At 48.9% G+C, this 19,948-nt stretch overlaps 2 protein-coding genes and 1 non-coding gene across 7 annotated transcripts in view; all 3 read right to left on the bottom strand.

Annotated features, from left to right (window-relative positions):
- LOC135914339 (progranulin-like) overlaps positions 1 to 3,885 on the bottom strand; it is a 538,683-nt gene extending 534,798 nt beyond the window's left edge. For 3 of the 5 annotated variants that reach the window (XR_011511401.1, XR_011511402.1, XR_011511400.1), the window contains exon 1: positions 3,507 to 3,885. Coding sequence is in view for 2 of the 5 variants with exons in the window: in XM_070532034.1 (XP_070388135.1) it covers positions 3,507 to 3,540 (34 nt within the window). In the remaining 3 variants the exon portion in view is untranslated. The remainder of the gene's footprint in view (positions 1 to 3,506) is intronic. The other 2 variants (XM_070532034.1, XM_070532035.1) reach the window with 2 other exon arrangements.
- Positions 3,886 to 7,703: 3,818 nt separating this feature from the next.
- The window catches only part of LOC135914352 (peroxisomal ATPase PEX1-like), an 82,837-nt gene continuing 70,592 nt past the window's right edge, over positions 7,704 to 19,948 (bottom strand). The window contains exon 22 of the mRNA XM_065447158.1: positions 7,704 to 8,477. The gene's annotated coding sequence lies outside the window, so the exon portion shown is untranslated. The remainder of the gene's footprint in view (positions 8,478 to 19,948) is intronic.
- Positions 8,831 to 8,903, bottom strand: TRNAS-CGA (transfer RNA serine (anticodon CGA)). Its single transcript has one exon. It is a non-coding gene; the product is annotated as a tRNA-Ser (tRNA).

Below are 19,948 nucleotides of genomic sequence, written 5' to 3' on the forward strand. Positions count from 1 at the left end.
CATATGCTTATTTACGCTGTAGTCCAGAAGCACATACACGACGAAAAAAAAAAAAGAAAGGGCACAGCGCTATGTGTTTGCGTGCACAGGTTTCTGGGGAAAGAGGGAAAGGAAGTTGGCGAGAATTCCTTTTGACCACCTGGGGTACCTTAAACGAGCCGCTAAACACACCTATTTATTATTATATTTGTTGTTCGCATGGATTGCCGCGCGGCATTAAGTCGCGATGAGCTTACATATAAGCGCGGAGGCCCGTCTCGTGTAGATAATGTAACAACGACTTACGAAATGTTCATGAGTCATCGCTAATTTTTTTTTTTCATCATTCATAATCCTCAGGTTGGTTACCACTCAACTTTACACCCCTGGGTACTCTTTCGTGGACTACCTCAGTCCCAGAGTACGTCGAAGGTATAGATGGAAGCCACCAATGCATAAGCTACAAGAGACATTTTCGCGCTCTGCCTTCGTCAAAATCAGGTCACCGCGACAGGCCCGTGACTCCAACCGGTGACCTCACTCCGACTAGCAGAACGTATGTCACGGGAGCCTAAGCACCAATGCACGGATATACCACGCCAGCTCATAAGTAGCGTAGTCACACATCAGTCCGAAGGTGTTTTCCGTTCCCCTAGCCGTACGGCGAGCGTGAAGTTCCAACCTATACACAGAAGCATTGCACACATTTCCGTGACACGGGGTTCGCGCAGGTGTACGCTATGCGTGTGGCGGCGTCGGGCGCGCGCGCGCCGCACCCCGGGCGCGAAGTAAAGTAAAACGGCGTCGCAGCGAAGCCGCGATCACGAACCGTGGCCGTTCCCCGAAGTCGATTAGGGCCCTCACAATGGACCACGCGCGCCCAACAGGACAATACAACGAATAAGGGAAACACGAGGAAGGTGAGAGCGGGTGACGAAGGAGGGGGGGAGTCGTAGCGGAGCTAGGAGTCTAAACACCGCGCTTTCTTTTTTTTTTTATTTCCCCCCTTTTCGTCAGCGCTTACCCTGACACCTCATTTTGTTTCACCATTGTCCACGTAATTCGTCCTTTCATAGCTTATTCACTTAGCTCGAAGGCAAAGGGAGAAATGCCCTCGAAAAAAGAAGGACCGTGCGCAGGTAATCTCCTGCGCACAAAAAAACCTTCTACCCGCGGCTGTGATAGAGTCGCTGTGAATAGAAGCAATTTCTAAGGGAGAAAAAAAAAAAGAAACAGGTTAAGAAGAAAAAAAGTGTTTCTCTTCGCGCCAGGCCTCCCGTTCCACAAGTATAGTGGTGAGTCACGGCCGCCAGTGTTTGCAAAACGCGCCTTTGAAGACACGGGCGCATTTGTCACCACTGCGGAGTGCTTCAAGTTTACTGTCGACGCTGCCTAAGCACGCAAAGATGGGCTCAACAGAAAGAAAACTAAGAGCAGCTCTTGAATGGCTGTGGTAAAAACCTCAGAAAGAAAACGGCCGGAAACTTGCTAGGAACAACACACGGGCCAAGCGCCGCCCGCCGTACATCCTCCGTCCATTTTCGCTTCATCCTGTACTAACGCGAACACCTTGAAGGCAATAGCCACTCTGCATGCTGGATACAAAGCGCAAATCATGAAAAGAAAACGCCCCAAAAGATAGGTAGCAGAAAGCTTGAGCGCTTGAGCCATCACGGGAACGCCGAGCACTAGTGCCGGACGCGGGCGCGTGACGTCATTGCTCAACCAGTGCAGGCGCGCGCCACTCCAGCGCCACTTCTTCCCCTAGCGGAGAGCCGCGGCATCATCCATCTAGCGTGCCGGCACAACCAGACCAGGCGCTCGTGATCACGTTTTTAAACGTTGCTTCGCGATGGCTGGGAGCGGTTGCACGGCGGTGGGGTAACCAAAGGGTCCAGTATTGTTGAGTCACAAATGCGTGTGAACTGCCGCATACGTGTTAGGAACACCCGGTGTCTGCAGACACCTGTCAAGTTCATCACTTTCCAGAGTAAATGGCATGAAAAAGGGCGCGAGCATACACGTGTAACTACTGCTCACCGAATGTTGTTGAGCGTTGTTGCTTCGACTTGTAGGTCAGTCCGGACAGTTAGCTCGTGACAATAATATCGCTGTAGCTCTACTTCGACGTGCTTCGAGAGGCGACAAACTGAGTGCCCGCCGATTTGCGCAAGTGACGCACATTGTGCTTTCTGGTGTTTGTGTGACAGCGCACGCGGCCTTTTTACACTCAGCGTAGTCAGTGCAGATTTACCGTGGATGTGTCGGAGCACATGCCATGGTTGTGGCCGTAGACGAATGTGCAACAACGAGACTGTCGCTCCAAATGTTTTCTTCTTCTTCGCTACAGGCCCGCTCTTGCAACAGCGGCATGCAAGTCCGCTTCTTCGGTTTCGAGCTCAGCTATTACGAATGTCAACAAGAAAGGGAGGAGGAGGGCAGTGCATATCCAAAGTTGCAACCACAATGTCAGCTCAATTCGTAACGGCGCACGGTAAACTATTGTAATAGAAACTGCACGCAACCCATATTCAGGGCTGTATATAAAAGGCACGCCAGAAGCTTGAAAGCGCAGGCTCCTTCTCTGAACCGATTTGAAGTTCTTGGGGACTTCAAGCCTATTACCTTTACACAAAGCCTGGCTAACTGGGACTAACGTATCCTAAATAGGCGTTTCATTTTCTTCCATAAATAGTAAACTGCTTGCAAAAGACAAAAATAAAGAAACGAGGTTAAAACAAAAAGTCGCCAAACGCCGAGCCCTAACTCTGCATGACTGGAATTTATTGAAACGCTTTCTTAAAAAACATACACATATAGACCAGCGGGTAAAGCCGAAAGCCATCCGAGTGTCTTTTTTTACAGCCCGAGGTCGTGTAGCGGCAGGGGAGCAGACAATGTGCGTACGTTTAGCTCATGTGGCCCAAACTGGTCGTGCCAGCAGTGGGTGGCCACCGAAAGGACGCATCGAAGATAAGCAGAAGTTGCGCTTTGACTCGCGAGAGAAAGCTCAGAAGTAATAAAACTGACGGCATGGACGACTCAGTTCGGTAACTTCAGATATCACTGCAGTTCGACACAGCTTAAGTTACTAGGAGTAAATCCACTCGGGACAATTCAGTTCTTAGCTATGTATGAACTCCCGGCGGAGCGATTGTGATGCAAGTTATATCTGCCGATTGAGGGAGAACCAGAGAACCGGCAAGTGGCGCGTCAGCCTGGAGGCCGAGCCGGCAGTTGGCACCTTGAAGGAAAACCGACTGCGCCGGTGAAAAACAGGCAAGGTGGCAAGCTCCATGTAACTTCGGCGATTTCACTTTAACAGCGCAGTCCACTCGTCTCAAGAAGTTGTGGTGGAAGCAGAGCACGGTGCACACGGGCCAGTAATGCCGGCTATGTACGGCCAGCTAGAATTCCATACCGCTGCCAGGGTTGTCCAATTCCAAATGGTTATCGAGTCACTGAACACTATACGGTCGTTCACCTTATCATGCTCGTATGACTGCTGAACGGAGAAGGTTCCTCACCTTGGGAGTCCCACCTGGCTGTGGATGCTGTCATGGGCAACCAGTTCTTGCACTTCACGCATCAGCAGTGACCCTGTAAGGCCGGATTCACACAACCGTCAAACGTACCGTCCTGGCACCCGCGCCCGTCATGTGACAGCGTTTCCTCACCATTTTTTTTTTTTCTCTAGAACGGGACGCCGGCTACAACATCGGCCAGTGTCACTGGCGCGCCATTTTTTTAGAAGAAACCGGCGAGAAAACGCTGTCACGTGACGGGTTCCGGTGCCATGACGGAGCGTTTGACGGCTTTGTGAATCGGGCCGCCCAGCATAGCGGGAGGAGGAAACTGCGTTTACATGCAGCGATTTCGCGCCGGCACTTCGGCCGGAGGCACACGTGACCGGCTTCTACCTTGACTGGCGACCGCCGTGCTACAATGTTGTGGGAGCACATGTGCGCTTCGCGGCGCACTCGATACCGAACCGGACCTGGCTGGGCGCATAGGGCTAAAAAAAGCAAACTTTGATACAGCGGCGCGTTCGTTATCGTTCAAGTCACAGTTCCGTTTTCATATGGTATCATTACAGGTCCACGTCAGAGTTTTTGGCCACACACTTGTACAGCCATAGCACTGGTAGTAGAAGGGCTGATTAACTTTTTAGATAGTGTGTGTTTAATTACGCAAGGTCTACTTAGGGTATGATGCCTCAGATATCAAGCTGCTTTGCATTCGCATAAGAAAAGAAAAAAAAAAGCGCTAGAACAATTTGTTGGTGAGCTACTTGACCCTGACGTTAACGTTGTAGCACGAATTATTTCTTTTTTATTGCTCTGGGATTTTACGTGCCGAAACCAAGTTCTCGTTTATGAGGCACACCATTGTTTGAAACTCGAACAATTTTAACCACATGGGATTTCTTTAAAGTGCACTCCTAAATTGAAGAACATGAGCATTTTTTTTTGTCCTTCCTTGCTCCTATTTTTTTTTTTTTTTTTTGCAAAATGCTACCGCTGTGACCGAGATTCTAACCCGCGATCTCGTACTTAGTAGCGCACCGCCATGTTCACTAAGCCACCGCGGCGGGCACACAGGGGCTCGTGCTTTTTTTTCTCCGTGTCGTCTGAATTCAGTATACAGCCTCCTTCAGCTCTGGACCAACTGTAGCCCCACGGATAAAATATTTGCACTGCGATCACAGGGGGCCGTTTGACTGTGCTCCCTATAATATGCGTCATTGTGCTTTGGTCACCAAAAACAAAGATAAAAAGAAATACTACTTTATTCCCTTTATTCAATTATACATATTGCGAGTTCCAGATGGCGAACAGCAGTGTAACTCGCAGTACACGCGTAATTAATTAGGCGCATCTCTACACTCCCACATTTGGGATTGGAAACACCCTCAACTCCACAAGCTATGAGAGAATCCTGCAATCTTTGAGACGGTACCCCCTACAGTCATACACGTTCACCCCATTTCTTATTTATTAACTGCTGCTGTTTCTAGAGCTTCAGCGGCTGCGCCATGATGGTCATTCATTTGGGACGCTGCAAGACACGTAAGCGCCGAACTTGCCGTCAGCTTTCCGGACGAACGAGTCCGCTTGGGGATACTTGCATGCCGAATGGGCGAAGGGGGGGAAAGCGATGGAGGGGAGGGGTGGACGCCTGGTGCGAAGAGTGCTCGCACATCGTAGGAAACTAAACGGCTGCTGAGTACGAAGGACAGCATTCGGACTCGAAGGACCGCAGTGGTAACGACCAACGTTTACAAATAAGCAGCAGAAATGTTAAAATGATATTTATGGGCTCTCAACGTGCCAAAATGGCGATCCGATTCGTGAGGCATCGCCGTAGTGGTGGACGATCCCGGATAAATCTTGACCCCCTGAGGTTCTCCACCTAAACCCAATACACGCGCGCTTTTCGCATCGAAACCGCGACTCGGTGATCAGCAGCGTACCGCCGTGGCCACTAAGCCACCGCGGCGAGTCAGCAGAGAGGTTCCCGATCATGAATTCTAGCTCACACCCATCACGAATAGGTTTTAATAAACAAAGAGTCGACAAAAGATGCGCGAATTGTCATATACATGTGACGCAAAACGCGCATTCGGCCACATTCACCGAGTCGCACGACGCATATACTATAGCATTGAATCAAAGCAGCAGCTGGGCAGGTTTTATTAAAGGTCACAAGCGAGTGCAGGATCAGTTAAGATCCGCAGCTGCCCGTGGAACTGAGTCCATATCACCGCTTCTTCGCCGTTTTGTGCAGGTTCATTGTGCATTACCGAAGTATACGCTGCAAGGTACCCAGTAACCATGTAGTATAATGCTTAAAAATGGCTACAGCTCTACTTTTCCTGTCCCACTCGCAAAGTAAGCACTGCGTACTTAGGTACTTCATGTGACACCGGATTTAACACAGTAGCATTATCCCGAAGCACTCTAAACTTCGGGAAACGTGGAAGATGCAAATCGCAGAAGACGGCACAACTAAATAGAAAACAAATAGTCTCGTGAGATAAAAGGGCTTGTTCATTTCACTGACTCGCGAGCGGCGGCACTGGCGAACAACATAACACTCGCATGTCGTGACAAGTAGGCAAACACCAGACTTGTCGTTATCGATCACGACTAAAGATCCCATACCAGCGTCTTCATTTATTTTGACAAAATAAAACCAAGTTAAAATTAGTTCACGCACGTGACATCTTAACGCTGGCGCTACAGGCCACGATACTGACATGTTCACGGCAGTCTAAACATGCATGCAGGTAGGCGAGAAAAAAACTGGCTGTGGCTTAGCTAAGGTTAAGCCCAGGATGCGAAGCATATACTAGCCTTTATCTTCTCTCCTAATCCCCATCAGCGGCCTAGAGCCGTCCCCTTGCTTAAAATAAAGGCTTTATTCATTCATTCATTCATTTTAACGCGACAGCGTTAAGGAGCTCGTGTCGCAAAAAAGCCGGTGTCGTAGGCGTCGGCTCAGGCGTGCGGCGCTTGCTCAGGTGCACATTTCGTTGACGCGCCGAACGCTGCGTTGCTCGACGCTCACCGCGTCCGATGCGGGGCGCGTAGTCGCTGCGCCGTAGCAAAGCCACCTAGAAACAGTCTCTGTAGCACGCCGCAACCTTCGCTTCTTATTCCAACGAGCAGCTCTGTCTCCAGGAGGCATCTCACCTCGTGAGTGTCTAGCAGAGGCAAGCGCAGCTGCTTATATACCGCCGCGACGCCGCGAGCGACGGCGCGAGTTGGAGCCCCGTTTCTCATCTGTCGTGACGTCACGGTGTCACGTGGTCAGCCTTGAAGGCGACGGCGCGAGTTGCAGCCCCGTTTCTCCTCTGTCGTGACGTCACGGTGTCACGTGGTATTGAAGGCGACACCGCCGCGCCTGAGGAGCTGGGTTGAGCTCTAGTAATATGCTTCGCATAAAAAAGAATATACCACAGAAATGAATATAAGGATTGAACACATCGAGCCCTTATGTAGCAGCGGTGCGTGGACTTGGTCACATAGGTTCACTTCATTCCTTAAACAGTCAGTCACTATTTATGCAGCCAACTGTTGCAGACGTCTTCACTCTACCGCTCCACATTTTGCAGCATGAATGGGGCACAACGCATCAGCGAACAACCAGTGGATTCCCGACAGCTGATCGCGCAGTAGCAGGGCAGAAGCGGTAACGGTTTTGTCTTCATGCGCTTTCGCAGAGGCAACGTGCGGCGCGCAGCCGAAAGCGCCATCTGGTTCCTCTACAGCAAAACGAATCCCGAGCGTGCCCTCAGAGATATGTTGCGCGCCGGTGCGTGCACACGCTGAGAATCGTTCCCTCGCTGGCCGCATGCCCAGTGGCGCACATCCAGTGAGTCAAGTTGGCGTGAAGAGTTCATTGATGAGCAGCACGTATACCCAGTGTATCCGCGGTGCAGCTCGCTCAAGAGTCGGGCTTAACGAACCCGGGTGACATGGATTCGTTCCGTCCAGCACGGGATAAATTTTTTAAGGTTTTCTTTTTTTATATAGAGAGGCCGGGCGGGTAAAGCGGTTATATACCCAGGTGGTCGCAGACCAAGAGCTGAGTGAAGCAGCTCAAGATGGTTAATCGCAGAGGCACTTTTCGGGCAGTACTTATGAAGAGGTTAACAATCACTCAGGATGAGGAGGCACTTGTAGTCGCGATACTACGATGACAAAAAGAAAAGGCGATCATATGAGAAATACACTTTTCTTTCATTACGACTGTTGCCGTTGACATGGAATTGTTGGCTGAGAAATATTAACATAGTGAACACACCTGCGTTACAACCATAAAAAGAGTCGAAGAGAAGGCTGATCTGGCAGTTCAAAACGTGTTGGAAGCTTGTCTTGTTGGCGCCACCAGATGTATAACGGATCGGTGGGCTTCTACGCAAACGTGTTTGCCGCTCAAGTACACAAATGGGAGAAAGCAGAACGCATGCGCTATCACCGTCGCTATCCAAACTCTTACACAGCGATTTCATCAGCAAACAGTTTTGTTGAAAGCATAAGGCTCATTGTTATCATTTCGAGACTTCGGGGTTTCCTTCGTCAGATTACACCATCTAAACGCTAACACTCCACCTATGGCTGCGAGTTCTTCCCTCTTCTCGCTTACTCGTCTTCCACGACCCAGTCTGTTTCCAAGCCGTTATTTGGCCGCACAACAACACGTGGGTGTCGCTTATGGCCCCACAAAACCCCAAACTACCCTACCTTTAGAAACACAATTGCGCACAGACGCTTGCTCTCTTTAGAAAACGGTTCACCGAATAAGGCGCAAAATCAGATTTCTAACAATAAAAACGGGTCCACGTTTCCACCGAGTGCTGTGCAATGGTATCACAGGCAGCGACATCAAAAGGCACATCCAGGCAGGTGCATCCTCTTCCTTACCAAGCAGGAAGCATTTCCTCCCTTTTGTCACGCTTATTTCCTTTCACCGTAATTCTGGGATGAAACAACCTGCGAAGAGACGTTGCAATGCATGTGACAATGAAACGCTTATGTGAGTAATTCAGTCTGTCGCCAGGTGGCGGCTACTGCAAAGTATATGTAGTGAACAGAGATACTGAGAGAATGCCAACAAAGGGATTATATATATATATATATATATATATATATATATATATATATATATATATATATATATATATATATATATATATATATATATATATATATATATATATATATAGTAACATGAGAAGCCAACAAACACTGACACCAAGGACAACATAGGGGAAATTACTTGCGCTTATTAAATGGAATGAAGAAACGATCAATTAATGGAAATTAAAGGGGATGAAAAAACAACTTGCCGCAGGTGGGAACCGAACCCACAACCTTCGCATTTCGCGTGCGATGCTCTACCAATTGAGCTACCGCGGCGCTGTTTCCTCATCCACTTTCTTGGGTATTTATGTGTACTAGTAAACCCTGGGAGTGGTAGCCAGCGCCACCACTCACAGACCTTGGCGGCGGACGTGGAACGTCCTTGTTGCCGCAAGCGTCACGAGAACGTGATCTTTCTGGGTGATGGCAACTGGTCAATAAACCCACATATGCTACCTGAAGGCCGCTCGGGCCCCTCAGTTAACCCCCTTTCGTCTCGTTTACATTATATATATATATATATATATATATATATATATATATATATGTTTTGGTCACTTTGGAAAACGTCAGCAAAAGGTGCACAACGGTGGCGCCGGTTTCCAGCACCGACATCCTTCCGTACGAAATAAATTAGCGGATTCCATCAGCAGATTTTCTTGAACGTTATGTTTTCCGTTGTGTAGCCCCAATCAATACCAGAACATTTACTGCGGCATGAAAATTCACACAATTCCTAAACAAGGTTGGAGAAATCTGAAATTGCCCATTTCTCCACTTAACATTTAAAAAAGACTATAGTTATCAGAAATAAATAGTATGTTTGGCACATTTAATGCTTTCACAGTGCTCATTATGCCCTTCGTTAAACGACGGTGGGCAAAGAACCATGGCAGACATCAGCAAAAAATAGGCTGTCCGGGCTAGCTGACTCACCGTCGCAGGACTGCAACACTCAAAGGCAGGACGAAAGAAAACGCATCAACATACACAAAGCGCTGTGCGCGCGCACAGCTAAAGTCACCCTCGTCTCTGACAGATGCAGTCTTCCGACATTAAGTGCGTCAGCAGCATTCAGGATGCAACGACGCGGTTTTCCCTCTATCCGCTGAGAACTCTGTGTATTAATACAATTAATAAAAAGCCTTTCCCCTTCCCCCTTACTTGCATTCCTCGTTCCTTATTTTTTTTCACATTTTCGACGACCGTAGAAAGCGCGACTCATGCACCACGGCGAGGAAACCCAGCGATCGACTTTGCGTGCCGCCGCGGCCGCATTTTTTTTTTCGGCCCGTTCTACGTATTTGTCCGCATAATTTTTGAGGCCATTCCATCCTCTGCCTTTTTTTTCTGCGTCCTCTCTATTGTTTGGGAGGCACGGAGGCGTTAGAGCAGAAAAATAACCATAGACCAGGCTTAATCCGCGCGCACGCACGGCTTAGAGACCTTCGCCACCCAAATACCACAGCCTCCGCCGTTTTTTTCTAGCATAAAGGCGACACACAAACACACACACACACACACACACACACACACACACACACAATATATATATATATATATATATATATATATATATATATATATATATATATATATATATATATATATATATATATATATATATATATATATATATATATATATATACGCGAATCCTCACAATCCTCCCCAAAAGCCAAAATGTCGTCTATATATTCTTCTCTCCGTAGCCCCGCCGCCCAACAAAGCTTTTGTCCTCTCGACTTGTTCAACAAAGAAAAAAAAAAGAGGGAAGCATACCACAGAACTTGGCAATAGACAGCGTGAAAGAACCATCGCATTCAGCCGGGAGAACGCGTCCGGATGAGGACCCCGTAAAGCGGCCACCGCCACACGGCACGCGGCGCCTCAAAGTCCTCGAGCGCCACACATGACGTCACCGATAAAGCTCGCCATCGGCTGGGAGGCGCCAAGTGTTGGAAAAAAGAAAGAAAAAAGAAAGAATGCCGCGGCAATGGCTTGCCCGCGCGCGCACGGGAGGGAGCATGCCTGACTGACAGCTCAGGCGCAGAAAAGAAAAGAAAAAGGGGGGGGGGGACAGAAAATGGAATAAACGGTGTAGTAATACGGAAGAACGATTAAAAGTGAGAACACACACAGACCCTCCCCCCTCCGTCGCACACTACACCACACCCTACACGCGCTCGCGCCCACCGCGATAGAAGAGACCCGAGAATTGAAACGCGCGCCCGCCCGAATAACGGCGCGGCAGGCCTCCCACCGTCCCCCACCGCGCGTTATCTCGAAACCGCGCGCGTCGTCGGTCCTGTCCATTGTCGGGACCCAATGCAGCGGCGGCGGCGACAGGCGGTAACGCGGAGGCAAGCGTCCCTCGCGAAGCGCGATGACACCAAGGTGCTACCGCACTCTTTTATCGAAAAGTACATTCAGCGTCGCGCACACCATCGCCCCCGACGCGGTATGTTACGTATATATCTCGTCCGACGCCACCCCGCGGCCGGGAGTGGCGAGCCGTTATACGGCACATGTGCGTCCTGTCACCGCAACGTCCGCGTGGTTGGTGTGCCGAGGGCGTGGAGACGCGCACCGGCGCAAACGCCGCCGCCGCCGCTTGTGGCGGCCGAGGTGTTCCGTTATCCGCGCGACGCCCGAACGTCGTGCAAGCGGGAACCCCACGGCGGCCGACAGCGCGTTGCGAGCTGTTCTCGCAGACACAATCGTGATCGTCGCCCTCGTTTCGGCGACGTCAAACGATGCCCGGACGGAGAAAGCAAACATTGGAAGCGCTCCGTAAGGAGCAAAATAAGAAACCTGGTTGGCCCAAGAGAACCACTTTCGCGCACGCCAACGGCCACTACAGGTGCTCAGATGATAACAACAACAGACAAGCATCTCCTTTAAAACTTCGCGGTCTCATTCGTTGTAGAATATATGCATGCAGTGCGAATCACTTGAGTGCTGAGAGCAGTAGGGAGAGGCTAACTGTTCAAATATATAAGATAGGGAAGCTCCCGAAGGCTTCTGTACCGCTAAGCGGACGGTTGGCGCTACCATTACGAGCTGCCAAAAAATGTCGCCGTTCACTTCGAAGCTCCGCAGGGGTAATATAACGTCAACGTTGTTCTCCGTGTTTACTAATAATTTCTAGTAACACAGGCGAGTCTTAAAATGCGTCCGCAGTCAGACAACGAAACAACAATGTTGAAACGCAATATTCAAGCACTGTGAGGATCGCATACATGAATCACACGGAGCATAGTTACGTAATAACGTTGTTATACAGAACACTGTAGATCATTCGCAGAAGGTTATGTATGCACCTTCACAGCGACATGCTCGAAATATACAGTGCGGCGCAAAAAGGTTGAAATATCTCTCTCTCTCTCTCTCTCTCTCTATATATATATATATATATATATATATATATATATATATATATATATATATATATATATACGCGACGCCACAAAATCACTCGCCACCTAGAGGCCGCGCCGAGAGACAGCCGATCCTCCAGCTTCAGGGTTGAAGCGAGAGATGTTCTCTTATCACAGCATGCCCTAAATGCCCTGTAGTTCTCAAATCGATGTCATGCCGCGGCGCACAATTCTCCCCCCCCCCCCCCCCGTAAGGAAAGAAAAAAGAAAAACAATACTGATGCCGAAAGACTTTTTTTGTGTGCCATCATGCGCGTCACCGCGATTCAAAGACTGCAATGTAGCATCTCATTGTTTCCCCAAAGAAACAGACGACGTGCGTCAGCAAGCGATATGCACAAGAAACTCCCGCATTGGGCAAAGGTGACTGACACTATGCTTGTTTGTTCGAAGCACTTCACTCGGGGCGGCTTCTTTCTTCACGGCGAGTAAACAATTACTTACTTTTTATATATCTTGAATACCATGCCGGCGTTTCAAATCGCGGAGTTCACTTTCGCTTAGGCAGGTGCTTTAATAAATTATAGTGATGTACGCTTAAACTTTATTTGGTTTTGCTAGTTTAGTTTTCTGCCACAGCATTAGTGTTACTAATGCTTTTAAGCAGCAGGATTACGCACGCTAATCTACTTTTGTCCAGAGGCACAGCAGAAGGAACGTAACCAGCTTAGAAAATCTGAAGTTGATCACGGCGCAGGTTATATGCGGAGAGGCGACATATCGTTTTGATAGCAATATTTAGTTAAGCGCTGTCAGCCGAAAATTTTTTTTGTGTAGGGGGGGAGGGGGGGGGGGGCATAAATTACGACTGTAAACGCGAAGACAACACGTCCATTCCCAGCGGTGGACCTCTCTTGGAGCGGCCCGGCATTACCTGCTCAGGGGGTCTGCAAAGGTTCACACTTCCAAGTTCCCTGAGTTTTCCAGGTTTTCCCTGAGCGCCTTTGTAAAATTCCCTGAATGAGCCAGAACTTTGTTTTATGTCAAGACAGACTGAAACCATGTTGCGCGATGCTGTCACTCTCTAGTAAGCATGCTGAAACAAAAAAAAATGATTTATTCCAGTTTGAATAGTTAGGAGTAATATCTATTTTATTTAAAAAGAAAACAGGGGGCACAGCGAAAAAAATGGTAAAACCCATTCCAAATTGAGTCGAGCATTTTCAAATACGAATGAAAAGGAGATGCATACATAAGTAAATATTTTTAAATATGAGCTATTTCCATGAAATGATAGCAAGCTCATCGGTATGAGGTCTGGATTTTGTCACAACTAAGATTCTCTCTCAGCAGCTGGAAAGCGAATTCTTTGAATGAAAAACACAGCACATCACGGCAAGAAGCTTAATAGCGAACGTAGAAGCAGCTAGGCCTAACGTTGCCGCGGTGGTGGCTACGGCTGCCAGCGGATCTGTGTGCGAGAGTGCCGGTTCGAGTCGGCAAGATAATAAATATGGCGGCGGTGGTGACTTTGATTAATGCCATTTCAGACCTGCAGTCAGGGCAATATACATTGACTATATGGAGTATGTGGTGGTGCCGCAAAGCCGTACGAATTATAGGGCATGTTCGAAAAATCGGGCGTCTAGAAAATCGGTCGTTAACTACTCTGGCAATACCTCGTACCGATGACACGGTGTCGATGATTCGTTGCGATTCCTCTGTTACTGGAGGTAGCATTAGCACGACTTTCGTTCCCTTTCAATAAAGTTACAGCTAATTTTCCCTGAAATAAGCACAAATTCCTTGAGTTTTCCCTGAGTATATCCAGACTATTCAAGTTCCCTGAGAATTCCCGGTTTTCCCTGTTTTCCCGGTTGGTAGATGCCCTGACTGCTGGTAGCCCCCCGGCACAGCGCTGTTAGTTCTTGATGATGGCAGTCGTGCTTCACACGTCCACTGCTTACGAGCAACGGAGTGTGATTCGTTCTCTATGGCGGAAGGGACGAACGCCCATCGAAATCCACAGGGAAATGCAGCCCAGATATGGGGAAAGGTGCACGTGTCTCGCTTCGAGATGTGAGACGTGGTGGCGTTGTGAGTTCGCAAAAAGCCACATATGGCAATCAGAACCGTCGCCAAGCTCCGATCATTCCGCAGTCAGCCGGACGAATTCTACCACAGGGGCATGCCAATTTTATTGCTGCTATGAGACAAATGTCTGAACCGGTGTGGGGACTACGTGGAAAAATAGTACGAGGTACGTAGAATAGCACGTTATATTTGTAATTACTTGTATGTACCTTATTTTGATAAATAAAAAAATAGGGCCAAAGACATTCTGATTCGCCCTCGTATTAGCTCGCAAGAAATTTATAAGCAACCGCAAACGACGCTCGTTCCAACTTCGGAACATTCGACTTGGGCGCCGTTATAGTTTGCTTTCCGGCACAGCTAAATTCCATTACGACTGGTTCGATTCGGTTCCAAGTCGTGCCTTTACACTGATATAAGCGACTCAGCTTAAAAGAAAACCCTCGCTAAATTTAGGAATCCTGTCGGAAGAAACTCAAATTGGTCCGATTAGACGTTATTTCTCACGTTTTTCCGGGCTTTGCGGGTGTCTGCTGCGTTCCCATGCCTGGACCCTACCTCGAACACTGCGCACTGCGAGCACGAAGAAGCACCAGTCATCGGACGCGAACGACCTTATCACCGGATCTGCTATCTAAAGAGAAAGGTGCACCCAGATTCACAAACGGAACTCTAGCTTGTTCTTATCCCAATAGACACTAACTTTACAGCTTTTTAGCCTCGCTCGATCAGTGCACAATATTCGTATTTTCGTTTTAACACAGACGTCAGTGCCACACGGAGTGCGCTTTTTGATATACTGCAACACGAGTAGCAGTGCGGAGTTGCTTACACGATGGTCTAAAACAGCCGAGCACTGTACATGGAGCACTGGAGCAACGCCGCGATCAACTGCTTGTACCTAATAATAATAATATTTGGGGTTTTACGTGCCAAAACCACTTTCTGATTATGAGGCACGCCGTAGTGGAGGACTCCGGAAATTTTGACCACCTGGGGTTCTTTAACGTGCACCTAAATCTAAGCACACGGGTGTTTTCGCATTTCGCCCCCATCGAAATGCGGCCGCCGTGGCCGGTATTCGATCCCGCGACCTCGTGCTCAGCAGCGCCCAACACCATAGCCACTGAGCAACCACGGCGGGTCTGCTTGTACCTTTCGGAGAGCCCCGCTACGCACGAACACCTCCCTTCTTTAACCTCGTGATCGCTTGAAAGGCGTTTTGTCTTTGAAGACGTCTGATGCGGTTCGCTGGGCAGGCCGCACGTTTACGCGCACGGCGCAACTATTTCCGCGTCTTCGCCACTGAAATTCTTGAGAGAGATTGAAATAATGTTATCGGAGATAAGGACCCTTTCGGATTCGACGAAACATCTCGATTCGACGCCAAAAACGAGAAACTTGAGCACAGCACCAAACGAAAGAGCCGCCGTGGCCCTGGATGTCGCAGCCATCTTGTGTTTATTTGGACAGTGTTGCCAGGACAAATGACGGGTGCTGGCGTTGGCAGTAGTCTCGATTTCTTTTAAACCGCAGGACACAACTGCTCGAAGGATCCTGAAGAAGGTAAATATTGACATGTTGCATGAAAATCGAATGGCACGTGAAATTGCGCGCTTGAGACCACCAGCATGCACGAGCTCAAGCGCGATATTTTCCAATATGGAAAGAACATTGGATTGAGTAGCTGGAAAGCGTAGCGATTCGTAAAGGAAACTTAACACAACGTTAGTTCGCTAATGGAACGTAGACTAAATAACTTTCAAAAGCTGTCGAACGCGAGATTTTCGGCTTCGATCAACTGCTGAGAAATATAGTGCATCGGCAGTTACACCCCGCAAGACGCAAGTTCCCTTCCTTCATTTTTCTCTTATTCACCACTTATTTGTCCGGAGATTCCAAAGTGTGCAACTCCTTACTACCGTATACACATTACATCATTCTCATTCCTTCAACATTTCACAACGTTTTAACCATCTCACCTGCCCTTAACACGTCCCGGTCCCCCCACGCTCTCCTCCTAGGCCTAGATAACTCACGACGACAACACTGAACGACCCATCGAAACGGCACGAGAACTGAAAAGGCGCCACAAAAGGAGCAAGAAACAACTGCTAACGGTAACAGGAAAGAGAGAGAGAGAGAGAAGAGGAAGTGAAAAAGACAGCGAAAGAGACGAGACCGAGTTTCGTCTTTTTCTTTTCTTTTCTTTCTTTCTTTCCTCCTTTTTTTTCCACGGGCCCGGACCCGCAAAAGTTGTTCACGCGCACCGCTCCCAATAAAGGCGCCACCACGGACTGCTCGCCCGCGGGGAGGAACGAACATGCCTACTGACGCGTGAAACACGACCAGCCAGACCCAAAAGCAGTCGGGGTCTCTCCAGCTCACTGCGCATTTCCCTTCACTTCTTTAATTCGTTTCCAATCTCGACTATGCAAACTTTGTTTGCACTCAGCGCGCACACTTCTACCAGTGCTGCTGCTGCCGCTGCCCTATTTTTGCCGTTTATACCCGAACAGTGCGTGCACGCAAGATGCACCCCCCCCCCCCCACACACACACAGTCGTTCGTCGCCTTCCGTCAATTTGCGCTCTTGCGAGCCTTTTTTATTGTTTTTTCGCCGAGCAAGCCTGAGCTACGCAGCGTCCATGCCCCGGGGCGACTGTGATTCGCAAGACCGGAAGTAACGACTCGTCCTAGCGGCGGGTTTTGTGTCCGCTTCAATGCGAAACTGCCGCAAAGCCACATAGGAGCTCGCCCTAGTTTCTTTTTCTTTTCTTTTCTTTATTATATAAATATATTTTTTCTGTATTCCGTAGACTTGTTCGCCAGGTTCGTTAGCCCGCAAACTTCCATCGTGCATTCGATCGCTTTCTCGCCAAAGTCAAACACCGCGCGAACAGCGGGCTTCCACGCGAGACGTCCCATTCGATGAAGAACTGCCTTACGGACGCGTGCTGTAGTTAAAGCAAGGCGGCGCCGTTACCGGTAAACTTTTCCAGAGAACTCCCATTCGCTCAGCTGGTGTGAGTTCTTCGACTGAGGTTGGAGCCTCGCGGTCAGTGGAGGAGTGGTGCTTTGAAACATCCACTTTTTTTCAGGTTGAAGGACACAGAGGTGAAGGAGAAAGAAGTTAACCCTGATTTAGATACAGCTACCCTACTGAGAGAGAGAGAGAGAACAACTTTAGTGAAAATGCCTGCAGAGTCGGTTAGGCTCCTTCCACGCAGGGAGGACAAGCTTTTACCGCGACGCGGCCACGACGTCAGTCTGGTGGTAAAAAAAAATCCCCCACTGTGGGTATGTGCCACGGCCACTCAGGACAAAAACAACAACTACTGGTAAAGAGGAATCAGTTGCCAACATAACGAAACTTGGCACGATAAAATGTATTAAAATTATTAAAAGCGTTTCGCAAATATACTTAGTTTATGTGAAATATCTGAAGGGTGGATGCGTTTCTGAGATACGTAAAGCGGTCGCACACATTTCTTCTCGTACGGGGTTCAGAAATAAGCAGAAAAAGTTCTGTACGTTCCTTGAATGGATTCTGTACAGCAATTACAAGAGCTCGTATGGCGCTTCGGTAAAGATCAAGAAAGCTGTTTCAAATCGAAAAGGAAATGGGCGATAAGGACGGCGGAGACCATAAACACAGTATAGCACACAGTTAAAGAAAATGTATATTAGTGTTCCGCGCCAGTTAGACAGCTGACATAAAAGCCTGTGGACTATTTCATTTAAAGATTAGATATCCGGCTAACGCGCCATAGCAGCGACTTGCTCCGATAAAGAATGCAGTTCTATTGGCTTTCTTACCAGCTGGGTAAACTGTGCGTGTTTAGCAAACGCTTCTCATCACCTGTGAAGGGTGGCGTCGGGTAGCCATCCGTATCCTTCCTTTCCATCTTCTCCACACGGAGTGTGCCCACAACGGTTTATATAGCCCATCTTGCACATTTTAGTTTATGAAGCGGTCCACAGACTAGACTTTCAGGTAGCTAACAATTGCAGAAGCACAGAATGAAAGCCGCATTTCGGAGCGGTACAGCAGTGAACCTTAAATGTGAAAGAAAGAAAGAAAGAAAGAAAGAAAGAAAGAAAGAAAGAAAGAAAGAAAGAAAGAAAGAAAGAATGCCGAGAACTTTCACCACCACCCTCTCCCCGAACCGCAACGAAGGAAGACGTTCGTTTGTCGTAAGCTACGCCTCCCTTGAATACCATGTGCATTAAAAATGTTGAGTGAGCAATGGTTACTCTAATGCCAGTAGTCACTGTAGCGTAAAGTGAACAATCCCGTAAGGAAATTTCTCTTTAACATAGAAATAAAAAATTAACAGTTAGCTAGTCCCGTCAGGAAATAGCACATAAAGTGAACCGACCGCTAAGATGTGTAACGCTTGAAAGGCTTGCAGAAAAGCCCGCCGCTCAGGGTACAAATAACTGCAAAGAAAGAGGACAAACCCGGACTGACACGAAAGACAAGGCGGAGGAGGACGTCGAAAACGGAGGGCGCCGATTTGTTCTTTCGGCGCCTGCACCCGAAAGAAAGACGAACGTCATTGGTCGGGCACAAACCACGTGACCAACCACGTGACCAATGAGGAGAGCTGTGGGGAGGGGGGCAAAAGAAAAGCAACACGACGCCAAACTGTCGATCATGCCTTGCCAAACACCCTTAAAAGCCACCGATCCGTAGGTAATTCCCACTCATCAAGCAGTCAAACGTGCGATCGCCCTTCTAAGGAGAGACCGCCCGAAAGGCGTTGTCGCCGAGAAAAGAGTGACAAAAGTCATTCCGCGCATACAGTGTTCGGAAAGGCACCGTGAAAGAAAAGGAGAAGAAGAAAAAAACGAGCGAAGGAGCGAAAAGAGCAAGCAACTGGAAAAGAAAGCGCGCCGGCGAACAAGATGTGGCGACCCGAAGTGCAGCGAGCGCAGCGAAGAAGCAAGCAAGCCACCGAGCGAATCGGCGGAGGTCGGGGAAGCGAAAGCAAACCCTGGCTGCCGCCGGCGCGCCGGAGGGAAGACGAAACTCAATTTTGCGCGAAACGCCCAGGGCCGACAACGGAACGAGAAGAAGAAGCGCAAGCCGATAAGCAGCAATCATCGTGCGGAGTAGCAGGGGGCGCCGAAGAGAAACAAGAAGACCTCCACCCCCCCATGGACATGTCGTAAGGCCACAGGCACGCACACACACACACACGAGCGTATACGAGGAGGAGCGTTGAGAAAGGCACCCCAGGGGTGGCGTATTAAGCAAACACACGGTACGATGACTTTTACTACAAGGCGAAAAAGATGAGGAAGAAGCAAGTAGGGAAACGACAAAAACAGGGGAAAGCGGAAAGAGGGTCATAATAAAAGCCTCCTGATTATTCCTCCCCGTCGAGTCGTCGAGTGCTCTGAGGAGCGACAAAAGCCTGAAGGGCACCGCTAGCTGCTTTTCTCGAGCCACGAGTGGGAGGTGCAGACGAAGAAGGGCGCGATGGGTGAAAGCGTTTACGGCGCCGCCTGGTACACACTAAGCAGGCCAAGTAAACGCGCATATAAAGCGACCGCGCGTATACGACAAACATCACGCCGACGGGAACAAGGCTAGGAGCCGCCGCATCCCTCTTTGGCACATCCCACAAAAGATGAGCGAGAAAGCGAAACGAAGAGGCCGTCATCATTTTATTTCCACCTCTCTTTTACGCCCTTTTTACCCCTCTCTCTTTCCCTCTCTATTTACCTGCTTTCTTTCTTTTTTTCTTTTCGACACATCCTCGGGGGGGGGGGGGGGGGGGAAGCAAGCGCTATGCGAGACAGACGCGGTTGCGACAACGAGGAAGCAGGGGGGCGGCG

The sequence above is a fragment of the Dermacentor albipictus genome, chromosome 1 (assembly GCF_038994185.2).
Source record: "Dermacentor albipictus isolate Rhodes 1998 colony chromosome 1, USDA_Dalb.pri_finalv2, whole genome shotgun sequence".
In the NCBI taxonomy this organism is placed as follows: domain Eukaryota; kingdom Metazoa; phylum Arthropoda; class Arachnida; order Ixodida; family Ixodidae; genus Dermacentor; species Dermacentor albipictus.